The sequence below is a fragment of the Protopterus annectens genome, chromosome 5.part0, assembly GCF_019279795.1.
Source record: "Protopterus annectens isolate FY-2018-M chromosome 5.part0, PAN1.0, whole genome shotgun sequence".
NCBI lineage: Eukaryota > Metazoa > Chordata > Ceratodontiformes > Protopteridae > Protopterus > Protopterus annectens.
The window spans coordinates 1973621734-1973644632 of NC_056735.1; the positions used below are offsets into that span (position 1 = coordinate 1973621734).

A 22899-nucleotide genomic window follows, 5' to 3' on the forward strand; every position below is an offset into this window, starting at 1 on the left:
TAAAGTCTTGGGCTCTCTAGGCATGAGTGTATTCAGGGCCTCAGTTAAGGCTTTGTTGCCTCCTCTTGACAGGAATGCAGTAACATTCTCCCTGGTGCAGTGACTTGATTTCAACCATGATCACTTTTGTGGACGCTTGCTTTGTTTGTTGTAGAAGATCCTGAACTAGGTTTTGACCCCCCCCACCCAATTAGTATCCCTCATTCTTGGAGGTGTAGAATGGTGAATTTCCCAATTTCACTGCCTTGTTCCTTGGCTTCCCCACCCCACCTATAGTATTTGCCAAGTGCCCGGTAATAGTCTTCTGCAGGTCTAAGGACCTTCAAGTTTACTCCTACTTAAATGACTGCCTGATTGTAGCAGAGTCCTTCCATGGTGCTACAAACTATCTGAAATTTGTCCTGAACTGCTGGATTGATTTGGGCATGACTGTAGGAAGAGAGCGATCTTCTCTGAAACTCTCTTGTAAGATGATTATGCTAGTAATATGTCTGAATAATTCTTTGGAACTGCTGAGGAAGTATTTCAACAGTGCCGTAGAGAGTAGAGATCCCAGCCAGGGTGTACCTAATACTGTAACGCTACATGGCAGCATGCGTACTAATGCTTGCAAATGATGCCACACCAATGGCATTTGAGAAACATGGTGTGAGCAGATACATTCACTGGGAGCCAAGATTTTTCTGCTGCCTTGTATAAAAAGAGATTTCATGGAGAACATAGTGTGCCAAAACAGAAGGATGCCTGTCCAAACCACTCCAGCCAATGGGGACTCTTAAAACAGGCACTTTGGACATAGAATGAGAAGCTCATAAAGGAAGTTTCCAAGTACAAACTATGTGGGGGGGGGGGGTCAGGATGAAGAAGATGTGCATAAACATCAATGAAAGGTTGGTATTCATCCTGGGCTTGAAAGCATTTCTGCCTACCCTGAAGGAGAGAATCCTATAGCTGAAGACAGGCAATACTGCCTTTGTGTGGTATATAAACAGGTGACGAGGAGACTCACTCTTACTGTCTGGCTGTGCAAGCTTAATAAGTACATACAAAGAGTGGGGGTGTTCCCCTAATGGTCACTTATGTTTCCTCAGCATAGACCATGGTAGCAGGTAGGCTGAACCGATCTCCAGTTAAACCCCCAGAAATAGGTATTGTGCAGGGATACATTTGTGGGTTTGACCTGGTGATGGGGTGTAGACCTTTTTCCCTTCATTTGAACAGGCAGCTGAGACAGTGTTGTGCCAGCTTGGAGCCTGAACAGGTCAGTTCATGTATGCTTTTCTCCCATAACCTTGAAACCTGAGGTACTGATTAAGTGGAAGAAAGGCCAAAATGATTATTGTAGCCTTGTCAATAGTAGTTCCCTTTCACAGTATTGCCACAGCAAGTGCCCTTTTTGACGCAAAACAGAGGGTCCGTGCTACATTCCAGCTCAGCTACACTAAAGCTTATAACCTGGATGACTTTACCTGATCCCAGACAGGTAGACGTATTCAGAAGAGGTTCTAAACATTATGAAGGAGGGTGGGGAATCCAGTGTGAGAAAGTAATCCCCATCTAAGTGGAGAAGATTCTCCCTCTGGTGCCAAACTAGGCATCTTGACCCCAGAAAGGCTAGGGAGGCATTGGTCCTAGAATATTTCTCAGACCCTTGCATATCCAGTTTAGCTTATACATCCACATTTGTATTCTGGACCTTCAGTTAAGCAGTTCCTTTGGGTGGGGGTCAAAGCTCTCAGTTGACTTAGAGAATGAGATTTCTCTATCATGGGATTTTAGTTCTGTCCTAGAAGAATTAACCTTAACCCCTTTTGAACCAGCAGCATTGTCTCCTCTCTATTTCCTTTCCTAGATGACTCACTTTGTGGTGGCAGTTACCTCAACTAGATGAATCTCAGAACTCTCAGAATTCCAAGCCTCAATAAGTAAGGAGTCTTTCCTTGTACTTCATTTGATTAGAATGGCACTGCATACTAATCTTTTTTTTTTTTTTTTTTTTTTGCATAAAGGGGGTGTTAAGCTGAAGTATAACCATACCATACAGCTATGTGGTCTTTTTTTCTCAAAGCCTCAAAGGTAATGGAAAAGAAACCATCATTACTTAGATGTGCGTAGACCGATCAGTCTGTTTGCACAGAACCAAAGATTATAGAAGGTATTCTGTCTGTCTTGTTTGTAAAAGGGAAGGAGGGTAAACCTGTCAAAAAGAGACCCTTTCCTAATGGCTGGCGGGTTGTAACCTTTTTTGTTATCGGCATCATGAGAAGCCAGTTCCAGGCCATTTAAAGGTGCATTCCACTAGAGCCACAGCTGTCACCACACATGCCATCCTGGAAGCACTTGCCTGGTTTTCTGTACACACACACATTCTCCAGCCATTACAGTTTGGTGGCTGAATCCAGGGCTAGGGCAAGATTTGCTTGTGGCATCTTGGAAAGCCTTGGATCCAAATAACCAGAACTGATCCATATTCTTAATTGCTGTGGCACTCTTCTATGAAATGAGGACTGCAACAGTAACTACTGCAGTGAACATAGTGTAGTTGTTTTAGTAACTTACGTTGTGTGTAGATATTCAAATAGTTTCATTGTTGCATTCCAGGCTCCTGTTCCCCGTATTTGTTTTCCTTGTACTCCCTGCAGTCTTGATCATCCATTGGGTTGAGGTGACCTTTCTATCCCTAGATCATACATTTTCCCCTTGCCACATTACCGTGTCCCTGTTTCGCCTTTGTTGGCTTTCTTCCCAGAGAAATTAGAGTTGGGTCCTTTGAAGTTGACTTAGACCAGATGTAAATGTTCTACCTGATCTTCTGGTCTCTAGTGCTGGGAATTGCGTACCCCCATTTTTTTGTTTACCTTAAAAAAAATGTTTCTGCACAATAAACTTTTAGAAGATTTCACCAAATAGTAACATTTGGAAGTACAGTGTAGGGATAGGATAGGTTTGGCTCAGCTGCGCTACACATAGATCTGTAACTGTCAAGCCCCTAGGGATAATCAACTACTGCTTGAGATTAACTTCCAGAAAAAAAAGTTGGTATAGTTTTGAGGTACGTGGCATAACAGTAAATCTTTGTGGAGATTTTACTGTGACGGTAAAGATTCTCTTTTATATAGTTAGCACATTGGTTCTTAGCTTGTTTAGTGTTTTAAAGATTTATTAGTTATGTATGCCCATCATTAGACACAATAACTGGTTATTTGCCTTTAATAAGTACATTTTTACCTGCAAGGCTTGAAAATCAGACCAGAGCACATTACAATGCTGGCATTATATGGGTATGTCTCACACCACTTGCTGTAGCACTTTATCCTTGCAAGGAAGACTGGGACTGCTAGGAAAAAAGACTTAGAACCTGAGTACAGAAGTTGTGCAAATGTCTGTTTGTCTTTCGGCTTTTCCCGGTTAGGGGTCGCCACAGCGGAACTCCGGTCCGCTAATGATTGGCAGTTGGTTTTTATGGTGTCGAGTTGCCAGCCCAGCGCCCAACCTTCAACGAAGGCATGCCCATTCAGTGTATGTCTTTCGAACGCCCACTCGACCACGGGGAGGACATGCAGACTCCACACAGAAGGTACTCCCGACCCAAGCCGAGAATCGAACTGCAGAACCTCTTGCTGTGAGGCAACAACGCTACCGCTGCACCACTGCGGAAGTCAGAAGGTGTGCAAATATGAACTCTTATATACTGCATAGTCTTGCTTAAAGATGTACTGCTGTGGGTAAGTACCATAAACCAACTACTCTTCTTTATCAATAAATCACTGTGTCATTTCTTAACTAACAGTTGTTTAGTATGCTTGTGATTTAAGAAATAAGCAACATAAACAACATTTATATTTGCTGCATAATAATATGCCAAAATCAGATCTGATCATATAACACGCAGGACTGTGTGGGAGATGATATAAACTCCTTGTGCAGTGAGATTATGTTTAGTAGTCCCTTATTGCTTTTTATACCAGTATGCTTTCATTCATTTATTCAGGAAGATCAGTAAAGATATTTTTCATGATCTGTGAAAACTTGCTGTCAAACATTTTTCTTTTATTTTATTTAGCTAAAGAATATTGTCAATACAAACTTGGCAAAACCCACAGGTAAAGTGGTTGGAATTATCAAAAGGAATTGGAGACCATACTGTGGTATGATTGCAAAGTCGCACATAAAAGAGGTAATGACTTAAGTCTTGGTTGCATTTTCCCCTTTTCATCTGTATTACAGTATAAACTGTGTTAGAATATAAATGCAAGTGTTTTCTGTTATTTATTGATTTATTTATTATTTAACAGGCAACAAGGCATCTCTTTACACCAGCTGATCGTCAGATCCCCAGAATTCGCATAGAAACAAGACAAGCGTCAGTACTGGAACATCAGAGAATAATTGTTGCTATTGACGGGTGGCCCAAGAACTCTAGGTATCCTAATGTAGGTGCATTAATTGTGTATTTGTGTTTGTGTGTGTGTGTTGCCCTAGTTTTCATTGAAAGATTTTGCACGGATATCTTTCATTTATCTAATCTGAACATTGTTATATTATTGGTACCTGCTTTCTATTAAGTGATAATACTCAATATCCTTGGTTCATGAAAACAATTTGGTTGTGTAGTAGGGAGGAATGTGGTATACTGCGGTGGTGGTGCTGCGGTAGCGTTGTCGCCTCACAGCAAGACGTTGTCCCATTCGATTCTCAGCTAAAGCGTCTTCTGTGTGGAGACATGCGTGAATGGGCGTACCTTCGTTGAAGGTTGTTCGTCAGGGCTGGCAACTCGGTACGTAAAAGTCTGCTGCCAATCATTAGCGGACTGGAGTTCCACTGTGGCGACCCCTAACCGGGAAAAGCCAAAAGATAGAACAAGTAGGGAAGAATCTGGTCTTTAGAGGAGTGATAAATGAACTTCCTCAAATTCAGTACTAGACACATTTGGAATTTGTCAGATGTAGGAAGAGGAGGTGGGTAGGGATATCAGGTCTTTCATATCATCACTGCTGTTTAAGAAAATGGCATTCAGATTACTACAGTGAGAGCATAAAATGAAGCTGTAATTGATTTATGTAAAAATTGAGGAGTCTTTTTTGTTAATTTGTTTTAGTGTTTGTGTTGATTACTGAACATATTTCTAATATTAGGTTCTGCTTTCAGACATGAAGCTGATGAGTGTTAAGATCGTACATTAGAACTGTAGTTTGCTGATGCTTATTAATTACTGATAAGAGGTTTTATGGCTGTAATAAAGTGATCAGATTCCTCAGGTTCCTAAAGGGAGGAAGAGCATGCAAGTCTCAGATACCTTCCCCTTTGGGCTATGATGAAGACATCCGGTCTTCCGAGATTCTACCAGAAAACGTTTGATTTGCAGACACTGTTTTTAATGAAAAATCACTTTTTATGAAAGCTTCAGACATCCAGAAAGGATGCATGGATGTTTGGGTTTGGGAGTACCAAAGCCACTTGCAATTTTCCAGTGTTTGAGGCTTTTGAGGATGTTTTTAATGAGGCATCTTAGGAACTAGACTCCCTGATCCTTACTCACAAGATGTTTGACAAGTTTGACAGGGTCAAGGATTCACATAAATATGTATGTAAGAACACGGTGGCATAGCCAGCAGGGATTTCCTTGAAAATCTAAGTTGGCTGCATTTCAAATACTCGTCTCAGTGACTTGGAATATACAATCTTAGATTTCCTTTGGAATTAAGTTTGCATATCAGTATCCCTGGCCTTTAAGGTCATGACTTGTCAGCATCATGTGATTAAATGTCAGAGTGAAGTTGTCCACCATTTGGTGGACTAAGTTGGGAAGTTTCTGACACCACACCCAAAAGCAAAACTTGCCCTTGTTCCATGGATGCAGCATCCAGGGCTGCTGTTACTGGGTTTGTGATTCAGAAACATCCCCGATTTGAGGATACAGTTCCTCTCAAGAAGATGTAAAAGTGCAGCTCATTACTGTATCACTAGTCTGGGAGTTGCTCTTCAGACTATCCTTTTGGAAGATCTTTAAGAAACTGACTGTGAAGAGTAAGATGATTTGAGTCTGTTCAGTTATTACATCCAGCCATACACAAGTACAGTAGAAATTACCCCTCCAAATACTGGTCTTCTACCACTGCCAGATTAAAGAGAAACAGGTAAAAGGTAAGAAAACTTTGAGAAGAAAGAGACAAGGAATCCAGAGGGGGAAAGCTTAGAGTACAGGCCCTTAGGGCACAGATAAGTGGCAGTTGTGACTGTTTTCCTTTTCTTCCTCTTCCTCCTAAACTAGATCCTCTTTTGGGTTATTTACAATAATCCAGCTCTAATTAGGGGAATCCCACTACCACTTTGTATTTTTGCCCTTTGGATTAGTTATTGCATTACAGAACAGGGGGCATTCACATTTATCTGTACTTAGGTACTTTATTCAGGCCCAGTCTGAAAAAGAGTTAAAAAGGGCACCAGGTCGTCTGTCCTACTTCTAGAACCCAGGTCTATCAGCTTAGCAAAATCCATCCTAGTATCTGCAAGGACATTGGATCTCATGTTGTCTTCTATTCCTCAGCTAGTGGGTGTCAGATCTAACTTCAACTGCTTTTTTCAGACTTGGCATCCATAGATCATGCTCCTCCCCTTACCCACAATCCCCCCTCAGTCCCCAGCATTACCCCATACCTTGTTTGCCACGCCTAGAGTTTGGACAAGATTTGTTGGCTCGGGTTTCTATTCAGTTAAGTGTGTTATATATTTTTTTGCTATTTGAAACCTTTAGATACCTTTCTGGTATATTAGTCTCTCTTTCTATTGATGTTCCTTCCATTTCCAATACTTATCTGTCGTAAACAAAATACATTTTCTCCTCTAGGCCTCCTCCTGTGCTTCCGTCTTTCCTTCTATTCCTAGTTTTATCTAGTAGTTCTTTTTATCATTGCTGGTACTTTCTCTTCATAAAAATGTTACACTGATCTTCTCTTCATGGTATATTCATTTTGTACCTTCACTTGGTAATGTTTTCTGTTGCTTCTTCTTTTTCCTTGACAAGGGACTATGTTGGACAAGCCTGTGTGTTCTTGGGATCATATTTTTGTGTTAGGGAAGCTAACACTCGCTCCATTTGAACTGGCTAATCGTGCTGAATTGAGGTTCTTAACATGGAAAACAGTCTTGCTGATTGCTCTAACCTGTGCAAGCAAGGTATCTGATTCGCAAGCTTTTATGGTGTGTCAACACTACCTTATTTTTCATAGGTACAGGGTTTCTTTGAGAACTAATCCTTCTTTTATGCCTTAATTGGTATCCATGTTTACTTTCAGCCAAACTCTGTTTTCTTTTCTCACTCTTAAATTGAGGGAGAAAGGATACTTCATACCTTAAATATCAACAGACAGTTTGGGTACTATCCTGATACTATATCTCTCAGATCTTCAGATCAATTGTTTATTTGTTGTGAAGGTAGAAGGAAGGGACAACCTATGTCAAAACATACTATTTCCAAGTGGTTGTCTAAGGCTGTTACCTTTTGTTATGCTCACCATAACAAATCTAATCCAGAGAGGGTCAAGGTCCACTGTACAAGGGCTTTGGCATCATCTGTGGCTTTTTGGAAAGGGTTGGATTCTAAAATTATTCTAACAGCTACTACTTGGTCCTCTGTACATATTTTTACAAAGCAGTATAAGCTTGACTCCTTCTCTAGGTCCAGATCAAGCTTTGCTAGGACTATTCGCCAGCAGTTCCTGGACTCTTCTCCTTCCACCTCTCAAATATAATTAACTGTGGTAATAGTCTACCTAAGGCTACTGCAGCAGTGATCAATGTGATGAACATAGTACAGTGCAAGTTGAATTTACCATAACTGTAGGTAGATTTTTTTCTATGCCATGGTGTAGACTTTTGATGTCCTTCAAGGATGCGTCTGCAGTCATAACATATAGGTTGTCCTGCCTCAGGCAGCCCTTCGGTCGGCCGGATTCCAAAGTCTGGGGTCTGGCCTCGGCTGATGTCGCACCTTCCCCGACGTCAGAGCGTCTGGGGTATAAAAGCATCAGCCGACGCCATTTTCCTCAGTCTTTCTTGCCGCGCGGTGCCCGAAGCAGAAGCTGTTCGCAAGTGCCGGTCGGTCAGATCCAGTGATTTCAGCTATTGAAGACTTCGAAAAAGCTAAGTACCCTGTTGGGGACTCTTTCTTGCCTCAGCCAATGTCAGATAAAGTAAATAATTGTTTAACTTGTGGGAATCAAATACCTCATAAGGATTTCCATTCCTACTGCCTTCCTTGCTTAGGCCCAGACCACGACGTATCGCCCTATTCAGCCTGTGCTTCCTTCAACCGACGAACTCTTAGACGTCGGTCGGAGTTTGCAGAGGAATTTTTTTGGGGATAGTTTTGCATATAAAATGCCGTCTGAGACTCCGACATCACATTTGGTGAAAAAACGGAAGGACAAGGACCGACACTCGCGGCCCGCGGTTTCGGCTGAAACCACGGTAAAGCCTACCGCGAGTGTCTCGGTTTCGGCCGAAACAGAGTCCTCGGAGATTCCTTCATCTGAATCCACTCAACTGACCACCGCGGCCCGGGAGGCCCCGGCTGAGTCGGCTACCGAGCTACCTACCGAAACCAGTGTCCAGGATATGTCCGACACCATTCCTTTGGACATATCTACTCCTGCACGTGGGGCAGCTAGGTCCCCTGCTTCCATGTCCATTAAGGCCTTCTCCAGGGCTAAAGCTGCTAAACTTTCTAAAGCTTTGCCTCCCAAGACCACCTCCCAGAGGCCTTCCTCTAGTACTCAGATCCTCAGCCTTGCAGAGGACCTTATTTCTTTAATTAGAGGTTCACAACCTCACCCGGACAGGGCCTCTCACCCTCCACCAGACAAAAGGCCCAGGACTGAGCCTTCTGACCCACACTCTTCAGATGAGTCCACGGATGGTTCTGAGTTGTCAGACCACCAGGAGGAGGCTTATTCGCCCTATGAGGATACTGATGCTGAAGAATCTATCCCTTCGGCCTCCCCTCCTGAAGAGTTTTCCTTTGGTGAGACTTTACACTCCATGAGAGAGCATTTTCAATGGCAAGGTCAGGAATTCTCTGACTCTAGAAAAAGATTAAGGACCTTTTTACATTTGCCTCAGCATAGGCCCTTAGCTATACCTCCTGTTTTGAATGTAATTGATGATGTGTACAATGATGTCAGTACAGCCCCTGATACTCTCCCCCTGGCCCCTGCCAAACCTGATTGATACTACAGGGTCCCGGATTCTCATTTCCATCTGTATAAAGCCCATTCTGCAGACCCAGAAACTATTACTCTGGGCCCTAAAGGGGTTGCGGCTGCCACTGCCAAAAATCCTCTACCTACTGAAAGAGAGTCTAGAGTTTTAGAGAGATGGGGAAAGAAGGTATATACTTCTGCAACTCTTTCCGTCAGGGCACTAAATTGTCATTTTCATATGATACAGTACCAAGAGTATTTGTTAGATGAACTGAACAAGAAGCTTTCTTCTCCTGAGCCCCTTGACCGTAAATCCCTTCAGGATTTGGTACACAACTCACAGCAGGTTAGTAATCATTTCTTAAAGTGTGGTTATGATGCATTGGAGGCTTCATTTATGTCAGCTATGACTAGGGCAGTTATTCGTAGGCATGCCTGGCTGAAGGAACAATCTTTGCCAGACCATGTTAAAGCTAAACTCCTGGATGCTCCAATGGAGAAACAAAATTTATTTGGCTCCTCTGCTCAGGAGGTCTTAAAGTATGAAGAAAAGGCAAAATCTGTGCAGACAGTTAAGGATTTCCTACAAGTACAACCACCGAGATTTAGCAGAAACTGGTCTACTAAGAATTGGTCCTTTCCAGACTCGGACAGAGCCCAGAGAGGCAGGAACAGACGCCCCAGAGGCAGAGGCCAATCTAGGGGCTCTTACAGAGGCCGTCAGTGGCAACCTGCCAACCAGAGAGGTAGTGCAACAGCAGCAACAACAACTACTACACCAGGACAGGCTCAATGACTTTACTCTGATTCCGCCCACCAGGGCTCAACTGGAAGCACCCTTGGGCGGAAAGCTTGCTTTATTCTCAAAAAATTGGCATTATATTACAAGGGACACATGGACACTGCAAATAATAGACAAAGGATACAGGTTCCACTTCCACACTTTTTCAAAAAGAAACGGACTGCCAAACCTACCACCAAATCAGAGGGCAGAGGCTTTAAAGCAGATAAACAACTTGCTTCAAATGAAAGCTATAGAAAAAGTACCACTTTCAGAACAAGACCAAGGATTTTACTCCAGACTATTCCTTGTACCAAGAAAAGAAAATCAATGGAGGCCTATTCTCGACCTGTCCTCACTGAATACTTTCCTCATTGTGCCAAAATTCAAGATGCTGACCCTACAGCAACTTCTTCCCATGTTGGTCTAGGAGTCTTGGCTGGTGACTCTAGATCTCAAGGAGGCATACCTGCACGTCCCTATTCGACCAAACTGCAGAAGACACCTCAGATTTTTTGCAGGATCAGAGCATTATCAATTCTCAGCATTGCCCTTTGGCTTATCTACTGCGCCCAGAGTATTCACGAAATGCCTGGCATCAGTAATTGCACACTGCAGACTTCAGGGGATTCAAATCTACCCTTATCTGGACGACTGCCTTATACAAGCAGACAACAAGGTAAATTTGATAAAAGACTTGGCCTATGCCATCCGCCTACTACAGGCATTGGGATACACAGTCAACATCCAAAAATCAAGACTGGTTCCATCCCAAAGGATAACATTTCTGGGTGCGGATCTAGACACAACCACCCAAATGGCCTTTCTCACAGAAGAAAACAAAAGCAACTTCCAGATTACTTCATGAATCTGACAAGACAAGCTCAGCTTACTGCAAGGAAAATCCTGCAGGCCCTGGGTTACATGGCATCCTGCATAATTCTGATACCACAGGCCAGGCTGCATATGAGAAAATTACAATGGTATCTAAGGAGTGTATGGTCTCAACACAGTCACAGTTTGGAAACTTTGATACCAATCATTCCTTGCCTTCAAAAGGAATTCTTGTGGTGGGCTCAGGCCTGCCAGTCCAACAGAGGGTTGCCTTTCAACAAACCAAAAACAAAACAAACCATCACCACGGACGCTTCAGACCGAGGATGGGGAGCACACATGGAGGACAAATGTATCCAAGGCCTATGGTCTCAAAGACAGCTACACATGCACATAAACCAAAAGGAAATGCTGGCAGTGATGCATGCAATCGAGGCTTTCAAACCCTTCCTCCATCAAGGCCACCTATTAATAAGGACAGACAACACCATGGTCATGTGGTACATAAACAAGCAGGGAGGCACACACTCCTACCCTCTATGCCGGCTGGCTATGAATCTATGGGAGCTATGCCTGAAACTCAATATCCAACTGCAGTCCCAGTTCGTGCCAGGAAAGGAAAATACACTGGCAGACAGCTTAAGCAGAACTACCATGGATGCACACGAATGGATGCTGCACCCAGACATCTTCCAACTCATAACAAAGGTATGGGGAACACCGGAGATAGATCTATTCGCATCCCCCCTCAACCATCAACTGAAGACATTCTGCTCAAGGACATACCACCCACAAGCATGGAGGGTGGACTCTCTCTCTTTCAGCTGGAAAGCTCTAAAAGTATATGCCTTCCCACCTCTCCCTTTAATGTACAAGGTTCTACTGAAGATCAGGGAGGAACAGCCAAGAGTGATTCTGAGACTGGCCAAGGCAACACTGGTATCCACTATTGAGGAGCATGTCACAGGCAAAACCATGGCCTCTCCCTATGGCCTCTTCTTCTGACGCAGAACAATTTCAATATCATGCATCCCAACTTAAAAACATTGCAGCTAACTGCCTGGAAAATCCCTTAAATCCAAAACAAAATGTTTTATCACAGATAGTGAAGGACATTATCATGGAAGCTCGCCGGCCTTCCACAAGGAAGACATACTCAGCTAAATGGAAAAGATTTTTCATCTGGAACACATCAAAAGGCTTAGATGTGACAGTGGCAAGCATGACACATATTCTGGAATACTTAGCAGAACTGTTCCACAATGGCCTTTCCTATTCTTCCATTAAGATACATGCCTCAGCAATTTCAGCAGAATACAATTTGGATCCACCTATCTTCTCACACCCTCTCCTCAAGCAATTTCTGAGAGGGATCAAAAATATCAAACCTCCAAGAAAACCCCCTTTACCTGCTTGGGATCTCAACTTTGTCTTGGAGAAACTAACACTTCCTCCCTTTGAACCAGCAGCATCAGCGGATCTCCAGTTTTTGTCTTGGAAAACTGCATTCCTTCTGGCAATAACTTCAGCAAGAATACTGCAGCAGAGAAAAGGGCAGCTACTAAGATTTTACACAACTGTACTTCAACACAGGAAAGTATTGCATTAGTTAACCCTGCAGGATATCTGTGGACAGCTGTTGTCTTTTCCAGTCTGTGGACAGCATGATTTCTATATACTTTCCGCTAATTAAATAAAAATCGCATATCTCCTATTAAAAGCAAGAGTGAGCCAAGCCAGACACTTTCTAATAGCCCTCCTGTGACCAAGATATGATTCTCTTATTTGGTTCTCCTTGTAGGGGGTCAAGTCTGTCTCGTTCAATTCTGTACCCACCTACTTAAGAATGAGGTGGTTTTGATTATGACCAAGCCTGCTCAGCTTCATACTGATAGCCTGGGTGAGTCGAGCCTTATTTCCACGAAAGACCAATCTTCAGATGAAGTACAACATAGTCTTGAGAGAAGCTTGGAAATCCAGAACTAGAAAGTTGTAACTTGAAAAATGAAAAAAAAAATCATCTTGCTACACAAGGCAAGGAACCAAATTATTTTCTCAAGATTTTACACCCAAACCATGTTGACAGCTTCACATTCACAAACATTCTACACCACATATATTGTTCTGTACTATATAATCAAAGCAACATTGCATAACTTATTCAATTCCTGCCTTCTCCAAAACATTTTTCTGCATGCATTCTTCCCACTATTTCCTTTTTTTCTATGTAATTTTCTCCTATCCTTTTCTAGAGATCCCACTTATTATTCTTTTATCTCATACAATATTCACTACTTCAAGTATAGCTGGTATAGACTTTGATTTCCATTTTATAGTAATTGCTTATTTGGCAGCTACCAGAATTAAACTTTACAGTCCCTTACTGTGTCTAGGCATTTCAGATCCTGTATCTCAGCTCAAAAAAATATTTCCTTAGTTGCACTTACTTGCTCACTCAGTATTCCTGACAGACTACTCTGTAGGGATTTTAAGTCTGCCAGCTGATTGCACTCTGAGAACATGTGGTCCCAGGTACCTCCCTCTTACCCATTACACCTCCAATATTTGCATTTCTACAGAGTAAAAATTGTTTGGAGTCTGCTTGGGGTATAAAAGTATCTATGCAAAAACATCTAGGCTAAAATCCTAAATCTTTTAGATTTTGTTGCATATTTGGGAGCCATTACATACATTCTCCCATTGTTTCTTTGTGGGTTGCTTATCTGATCTCTCTTCCCAATTTTTTCTGATGTCTCGTGATTGATTCCTGCAGTTACTGTGCACTGTTTTATATGCCCTACTAATTATCTCTTTTTTAAACAGAAATGCCTGTTCTAGATTCAGTTAAAAACTCAGTCAGTGCAGGTCTTCCATTTAGGATTCACTTATCCCTTTCACTGTCTGTACTCTGATATCAATCCCTTATAGGGAGCACCATTACTAACCTTCGATCCAAATGTTTTCTGTGCCTCTTTCCATTCTTTTACTTTTCCCTCTGTAATTATTTGTTCCCAGTACCTTGGCTCCTCTGCCAGCTTCCTCCAGTAAATTATGTATTGGCTTAGTTCCTGGTATACTTTCTGCTGCTTTATGAATATAATATTCCAAATGACTCTTGATATTTTCTTTAAGGATCTGTGTCCAAAATCCTACTCTTTCCTTATTTCTTGACTTTTAATCCCTTGCTTCATCATAATCACCCTTTCCACTTTGAATTGCATCTTTATGCTTTTTTTATGTGTAAGAGCCTTAACAGTGTAGCTGTTAAATAACCATGCAAATCAGGTAATCCTAAACCTCCTTGTTCTATTGGGAGGATCCAATTATCCCACTTGATTCTTGCTGTCTTCCCTTGCCAGATAAAATCCTTCATGTCTTTATTAATTCTTCACTTTTATTTTATCCCACTCACTAGCACCAACTTCTAGAGTACTTTCTATCTTTCCTATTAACTCATGAATAATTTCCACTATCCATTCCTCAAATTCCTCTATTTTATAACAGGTAGGTGGAGAAACATCAGTGTCTCATCTTTATTACCCTATGTTTTTATCTTGGTAATTACTTTGGAAAGATCTGAAATAGCTACGGAATATGTAGCTCAAAGTTCTCAATTAAATGCACATGTTCCTGTGAAATATAATTTCCGTCTAGTCTGGCCCAGTTACTTTACCTTGGGAATAATATGTAAATTCTGTCAAGAGTTCCTGCTAGTGAATTCACATCTTTCATCCCAAATTTCTTTATAAATTTCTTCAGAAATCTACCCTGTTTTGTTAAATTTGCCATTCTAGGGCCAGAGGTGCATCCTTGTTATAAATTAAATTCCACTCTCCACCTGTAAGTAATATTCCCTGCTGAAAGATGATTAGGTCTCCCAATTTTCTAAGCTCCATAATAGCAGCTTTAGGTGGAATATAAATAAATGTCAGAGTAATCCTCATCCCCTGCCAGTAGCCCCTTACTACCACAAATCTGCCATTTTTATATCTTTTCCCCCCTTTTCTATCACTGTGGAGCACCTCTAGCAATTAGTATAAATACTCATCTTTTCCTTTGTCCCTGATACTGTGCCAAATATCCATCCTGAAATCCTTTATCAAATTCATCTGCTCACTTCATTCCAAAAGTGTCTCCTGTAGCATTGCTATTTGCAGTTCTTAATGTAATTAAATAGTCTTTATTTTAATCTACATCTGTAGAGACCATCATATGCAAACATAATATGGAAAGTTTCACCATTATGCCAAGAGGTCATTATTCCTACTTATTATATGCGTCAACTTTTTTAAATGCATGTTTCTAATTTTTGTGATCCGTACCTCCACTAATGTTTGGCAAGTTAATCCTTTATAGAGGTTTTTCTCATCAGCATTGGAACCTATGTCACAATTTAAAAGACTTTTTTGTTTTTATAAAAACTCTCAAACACACACACACACACACACACAACACCCCCATAACTTGTTAAAACAAACACACAACTATGTAAATCTTGAAATAATACATTTTAACCCTCATAATAGGAACATTTATCTCAAATAGGCATCTGGTAACACAAACCTTAATTAACTTGAAATCAAAGTTATCCATGCTGAGATGTATGCTATTTTGCCTGTGCTTCTACTTACCCTAATTAGTGTCTGTTCATTTTTATATGTATTCCCCTCTGAGATGTGAAAACAACTTGCATGCTTTCAGAAAGCATTAACTTTTAGCTTTGAAGAAACCAGTTATCCAGTGACTTTTTTTGCCCAGTTCAACGTTTGGGTTGTTTGATTTAATTGGCGCTTTCTACCAGAGCTTTGAATCCGAGAGCTCTGACTCCTTCCTTATGCACAATACCCTCGTAATTTAACTCGCATCTCTTTTGCCACCTGTTCATCCAGATTTGATTTCCAGGAGCTGTACTTGCAATCATGGTTAGTGAAGGCAATATTTTTTTCATTCTTTTGCTCCTCTATTCAGCGTGTAGTATTTATCTTAGTGTAGTTAGCTTTTAGGGGTAGGTTCGTGTTTGGGTAGTGTTTTTAGATAGCTAGCCTTTTCTGAGTGCCTTTTACTTGTGGAAATTTCTAGTAGTAGTGTTAGTTTAAGATTAGTGTGTTAGTGTTTTCACTTTTTGTTTTTTTTACCATTTATGTAAATATTTTTTTTTACAGATATACATATGTGTGTATGTTTGTGTGTGTACACACACACACATATATGTACAATGGATATAAAAAGTTTACACATCCCTGTTAAAATGCGAGGTTTTTGTGATATAAAAAAACAAGACCACAATAAATCATTTCAAAACTTTTGACACCTTTAATGTGACCTATAACCTGTACAATTGAATTGAGAAACAAATAAATCTGTTAGGGGAAAAAAATAAAAAAATGTACAATATGCTGGCTGCATAAGTGTGCACACCCTTAAACTAATACTTGGTTGTGTGTGCACACCCTTAAACTAATACTTTATTGAAGCACCTTTTGATTTAATTAAAGCATTCAGTCTTCTTGGGTAGGAGTCTTATCAGCATGGCACATCTTGACTCTTGGCAATATCTGCGTACTCTTGCTTGTGAAAGTGCTCCAAGTCTGTCAGATTGTGAGGGCATCTCTTGTGCACATTCCTCTTCAGGTCACCTTACAGATTTTCTATTGGATTTAGGTCTGGGCTTTGGCTGGGCCATTCCGAAACTTTAATTTTTTTCTGGTGAAGCTTTTCTTTTGTTGATTTGGATGTATGCTTGGGGTCATTGTCATGTTGAAAGGTGAAATTCCTCTTCATCTTCAGCTTTCTAGCAGACGCCTGAAGGTTTTGGGCCAAAAGTGACTGGTATTTGGGACTGTTCATGATTCTCTCCACCTTGACTAAAGCCCCAGTTCCACCTAAAGAAAAGCAATCCCAAAGCATGATACTGCCATCACCATGCTTCACCATGGGGATGGTGTTCTTTTGGTGATGCGAAGTGTTGTTTTTGCGTGAAACGTACCTTTTGGAATTGTGGCCAAAAAGTTCAATCTTGGTCTCTTTAGACCAGAACACATTTTCCACATGCTTTTGGGAGATTTGATGTATTGTTTTGCAAATTTTAGCCAGGCCTGGATGTTTTTCTGTGTAAGAAAAGGCTTCTGTCTTGCAACCCTATCACATAGTCCAGATATATGGAGAATATGGGAGATTGTTGTCACACGTAGTACACAACCAGTACTTGCCAGAAATTCCTGCAACTCCTTCAGTGTTGCTGTAGGTCTCTTGGCAGCTTCCCTGACCAGATTTCATCTTATCTTTTCATCAATTTTGGAGGGACATCCAGTTCTTTGTTATGTCACTCTTGTCCCATATTTTCTCCACTTTTTGATGACTGCCTTCACTGTGTTCCATGGTATATCCAATGCTGTGGAAATGTTTTTTACCCTTCTCCTGACTGATGCCTTTCAACAATGAGATCCCTTTGATGCTTTGTAAGCTCTCTCCGAACCATGACTTTTGCTGTAGCAGGTAACTAAGTAAATATCAGGAAAATCCTACTAGGACAGCTGAACTTTTATTTGGGGTTGATCAGAGTCTCTTTAATTGATGGCAGGTGTGTACCCAAGAAGACTGAATGCTGTAATTAAATCAAAAGGTGCTTCAACAAAGTATTAGTTTAAGGGTGTGCACACACAGCAAAGTATTATTTTACGAGTGTGCGCACTTATGCAACCAGCGTATTGTATGTTTTTTTTATTTTTTATATTTTTTCCCCTAACAGATTTGTTTTTCAATTGAATTGTACAGATTGTAGGTCACATTAAAGGTAGGAAAAGTTTTGAAATGATTTATTGTAGTCTCATTTTTTATATCACAAAAACCTGCCATTTTAACAGGGGTGTGTAAACTTTTTATGTCCAGTGTGTGTGTCTGTGTGTTTTCACCATCCCGCTGTCCTTCTCCCTTACAGATTGCCATTTGTATCTTCTCTGGCTCAGACAGACCTTGACTAAGACCGTATCTGTTTGTTCCACATCACCTTCCTTATGTGTGGAACACTTTTTAGATTATTACTCCATTCTATAAAAGTTGATTTCTGTAATTATAAGAGTCAGCAAACTCGATCTGAGGTAAATTGGACAAGAAATTGTAGGTATGGGAGGAGTCTAGGCTTTTGGATACAAAGCTCTGGAAGAAAGCACTGAGGTTGGAGCTAATTGGATCCGACAACACCAACATTTAACCAGAAGACAATGAGACAGCATGGATCTAACGTTACTGTAAGTACACAACTATCATTTCTCTCTGTTATTGCCCCCGTATCACCTTGTCTCCATGAAAACACGAGAAAATTGTAGCCCTCTGCTGTAGCCTGAAAGACAGCTGAAACATTTATTGCTAAAGGAAAACTTTTCATTATGTTCTGTGTTTTTATATTTACTTGTTTCAACTTAAAACTTGATATTGGATTAAGCCAAGGGACAGGACCCAGGAAGTTAGAATTGGGGAGTCGACCTCTACAAAGAGGTCAGTCACAAGTGGAGTCCCTCAGGGATGAGTCATTGGACCACTCCTTTTTGGCATTTACTTCTCAGACGTCAAGGCTGATGTCACTGGTCTTTGGCTGACTAAATTTGCAGATGATTGCAAATTAGGAACTGTCATTGACTTCTTACAATGACATAAATGTTCTGTAGGAGGAGCTGACACAGACAAACAACTGGTGTCAGAGCCATGGCCTAAAACTAAATGCCAAGAAATGCATAATAATATCCTTTGGGAAGTCATCCATCCCTGTTAACTGTCATATTGACAACACACCCCTTAGAGTTGACCCAGTAGTCAGGGACTTAGGAACACACGCAGATAGTAATCTAGCCTTTGACCATCATGTGTCTACAGTGGTGAGGAAATCATTCTATGTTGCGCAACTTATAAACAAAGGTATGGCATCAGAGTCCAAGGAAGTCATTGGTCCACTGTAAATTCAAAAGTAAGGCAAGTACTACCACACTGTGTATGAAGCAACTTCACTTTATTAAAACAATAAAAGCAGTATCATAAGCGCTTTTGGGTAAATCCCTTCATCATTTGATAAAACACTAGTAAAAACATAGTATCTAATATAGTACAACACATCCAATGAAAATCAATAGTTTACCCTCCTTTTTGCTAGAGCTGATTTTAAAGGGACATCATTTAAGCCTGTGGGCTTTGTCAGCTCCCAGTCTAAGAATCCATTGCATCTCTTTGTTTTCAGTTCCATTATACAAGTCAGCCATTCTTTGACTTCTATTTACAACCCATATAACCATAAAAGCAAATACATGATCACTATGCAATTCTATATGCTTGTACAGTGCATTATGTTCTTTTCTTAACCTTATATGTGATAGATGCTTAAAAATTCTATATTTAAGCCTGCAATTTGTTTTTCCTAAATAATATGCAGTACACTGTTGACAGCTTGCAATATAGACAACATTTTGCGTATTACAGTCAGCATACATATTCAGAAAGTACTTCTTGTTGGTCCTGGGGTGTATAAAACAGTTTCATTGTGAAATGTGCTTACAGGCTTTCCAGTGTAGGCATAGATAAGTTCCCTTCTTGATGCCTGGATTTTTAATGCATCTCACCAGGCATATCCAACAATTGGAATGTCCATAGAGGTTCCTCACTAAAAGAGTACAGGGTGCAAGTAAAATGTTCTATGCAGACTGTCTCAGGGCCTTATCCCTGTCGTCTGTCTCCTACAGGCTTTTGAGGGGAGATCTATGCCTGGCATACAGGACATTTTCAGACCTCACTTTGATGGATCTCCTGCTTGCCCACAAAACAAACAGCACCAGAATTACCCTTTCTAAAGACTTAAACCTTGCATGTGATATAAATAGGACTTGCTGGAGAGAGAGGTATGTATACCAGAGACTACCGCCTCTGTGGAACAGGCTCCCCATCCATGTGAAGCAGAGTTCCACCCTGACCCAATTCAAATGCAACTTGGACAATTGGATGTGAAAAAGGAAATTCATCCCTGGTTTGGCACCTATGTCTCTAATGAACACAGGTAACCTGTAAACGGTTCATCTTCCAGGCCCATACTTAAACTTACCAAGGGTATCCGAACTTATCAGAGATTTGGGATATATGGCTAAACTTAAAAAGGCCCTTGTGGTCATTAGCCTAATAAACACCTATGAACCTAAGGTTCTTATTCTAGACATTTGCCTATGCAAAAGTAAGAGAAAACATGTCAAGTCTACATATATTATGATCTGTGTACTTTTGCTTCCCATTCCCCACCTCGTAAGCCAGGATTACAGCCTTTTAACTTAAACATGCTTTTGTCTAGATTCTGCTCTCTTTTGCAGTGTGATACCTACATTTCTTAATGCCAAAAATGAAGAAAGAAAAGGTGTGGGAAGGACATCTATTTACTTTAATAACTTAATCCCATACAAGAACTAAAAATACTTTACAATAAAACATGCAATTTATATTGTGAAAAGTTTCATGGAAATTCTTTTAAGAACAGTAGTCATCATACTTCATTACATCCCCCCATTTCCTTCCAAAAATGAAAGACATGAAGTGATACAAATAATTTTCAGTTTTCCACGTTTAACAAAATCAACAAAAGTCCACTCTTTCCACCTTATATAACCATATTTCAGAAATGCAGTTGATGCATTGCAGTCTCACTTTTTTTTTTTTTTTTTTTTTGCTGGTCTTCTTCCTAATCATCTTCATCTTCAACTCCATATTCTGGTCTATCATGCATTTTCCTTTGGAACAGTGGAAAAAGGTTTCAATAGCAATGTCTCTCCATGTGCTTTATTAACAAAAGAATGAGGTGCAGAGTCCCTTGCCACTTGGTGGCTTGTTTTTGTTGGAAAAACTTTTCTGTTTCCTCATTAACATGTCCTGCATCCAAAAATGACTTTGATTCTCCAGGAAAAATATTCTGTAGACAGGTGGATACAGTAGCTCGAATCTCACACCTGCCTCTTAACATTCTCTGATTACTGGAGTCAATTTTTCTCCTCTTTTTGTACAGTGATTAATCATTTTCCACAAACACTCTACTGTCTCCAACTTTCAGTACTTTGCAATTTTGCCACAGTTTTGTCAGGATCACCTCTTTCTGCTGGTAGGTTTGCATCTTTATTAGTACAGGTCTTGGCTGCTTTCTTGTGTCCTGATTTGGAGCAGACAAACTGTGTCCCCTTTCACTTAACAGTTCCTGCTGTGAAATACCAGTCCAGTTGCTTGTTTGTGCCTTCATAAAATTAATACAGTCTGTTTCTTTTATTTTCTCTGGTATAGCAGAAAATCTCAAGTTTTTCCTCTAAAGCTACCATTTTTAGAAACGTCTCTTCTTGAGCAATGTCATACTCAGCCAGACTTTTCTTAATTTTGCACTCTGATTTTTACATTTTTATCAGCACATCTGTCTGTTTAAAGCGTCTTCCATTTCTTCCTGCTTTTTATTTGAGTTCATATACTCCTTCATTGTTTTGTTTATTTTAATTGGGTCTAAGCACATTTGTCTTATTTTGTCATCTAAATTACTGAAAGCCATGTTTTTTTACCAAAGCTGGAGCTTGAACTGCTTTTTGGTGAACAGCTGCAGGATTCTTCCCAGTTATTTTCTCTTCACCTTTTGTTGATTTTCTTTCAGGCTTAGTTTCTACTTTTCTGGCATCCAGCCAGTGTACTTACTAGTTAGTAACTCAATTTATTAATAGTAACAGAGTTTTTGACACGTGTTTCATTTTCTTTTTTCACTTTAGGAGAGTGGAAGTTATGCTTTTGATCAGTGTGCACCCATCTGACATAAATTGTGTTAAGATACTAAGTGGGGGTCTTGAAAGGCACATCCAGCAATTGATGAAGAGGCTAGAAAATTTGGCATGTAAGGTTCAGTAAATAGGTAAAGCTCCCAAAAGTAATTTAGAAAAATGTAATTTCAATTGTGATTGGGTATATGAGGTAATAATGCCACTCATACTGAGAGAATTCCCGTGTTTATACACTGCCATTCTGCCTGGCAACTTCATAAAATATCAGAGAAAAAGTTCAGAAGACTGGATTAACGCCCTGTTTACACCTCAAAGCGAAAATGACAAAAATAAATAAACAGGTTGACCACGGCTGGTAAATCTAAATATACATTCACTTTCAGCAAAATGTTCTTTAATAAAAAACAAGAGTAAGCGCTTTCACGATCTAAAACAGCTGATCGCTTCTTCAGACTCATTAAAAACAGTTAAAGCATTGTTTTTTAAACCAAATACATCCAATCAAATAATACTTTTCTATGACATCATCTGATTGATTAATTAATTCAAGTGCAACAAATATACAACTAACTACCTTAAATCCTGTTAAAAACAGTTTGAGTATCCTATAATATACATATATATAAAAAAATCAACACATAAAACAATAACTATTTAATGTTCTAATGGTCTAGATTTTAAAAATGGTTTCAGAGAGACAGCATTATTCAATCTTGGGGGCTTATCTGCTTGAAGTAATATAATCCATTTCTGTTCTACTTCTTCTACCCTGTTCTTTATGTCACCCCCCCCATTATTATTACTTATTATTTCTATAACCATGAAGTTGAAAATATGTCTTGTATTCTGTTCTTCTACATGTTTTGCTAAAGCATCTGTGTCTATTTTGTTCGTTATATCTCTGAGATGTTCAAGAATACGTTCTTTCAAGCATGTATTGATCTTACCTATATAAAAAGCGTGACATATAGTGCGAAAACCAAAATAGACTAATTCTGTGTTTTACAGTCAGCATAGAAATTGACATTGATAGTGAATTCTAAAGTGGGATGTTTATATGTAGATTTGTTATATAGGTACTTGCATGCTATACAATTCCTACAGGGAAAAGTCCCTAACCTTTGTGATTGCTTTAGTTGTTTATTAGATGTTGATTTATAGCAAAGTTGCCTTTTTAAAGATTTTTTATTTTTAAAACAGAAACTAGGTCTGTCTTTTAATACATTCTGTAACTCAGAATCTGAAAGTAATATATTCCAATTTTTTTCAGTGATATTACAAAACCCGTATGGAAAATTTTCTGATTTATTTG

At 40.0% G+C, this 22899-nt stretch overlaps 1 protein-coding gene across 1 annotated transcript in view; it reads left to right on the forward strand.

Annotated features, from left to right (window-relative positions):
- The window catches only part of DIS3 (DIS3 homolog, exosome endoribonuclease and 3'-5' exoribonuclease), a 1475941-nt gene that overhangs the window by 361511 nt on the left and 1091531 nt on the right, over positions 1-22899 (forward strand). Inside the window, exons 7-8 of the mRNA XM_044072053.1 lie at positions 4064-4177; positions 4296-4433. Coding sequence (XP_043927988.1) covers positions 4064-4177; positions 4296-4433 — 252 coding nt within the window. The remainder of the gene's footprint in view (positions 1-4063; positions 4178-4295; positions 4434-22899) is intronic.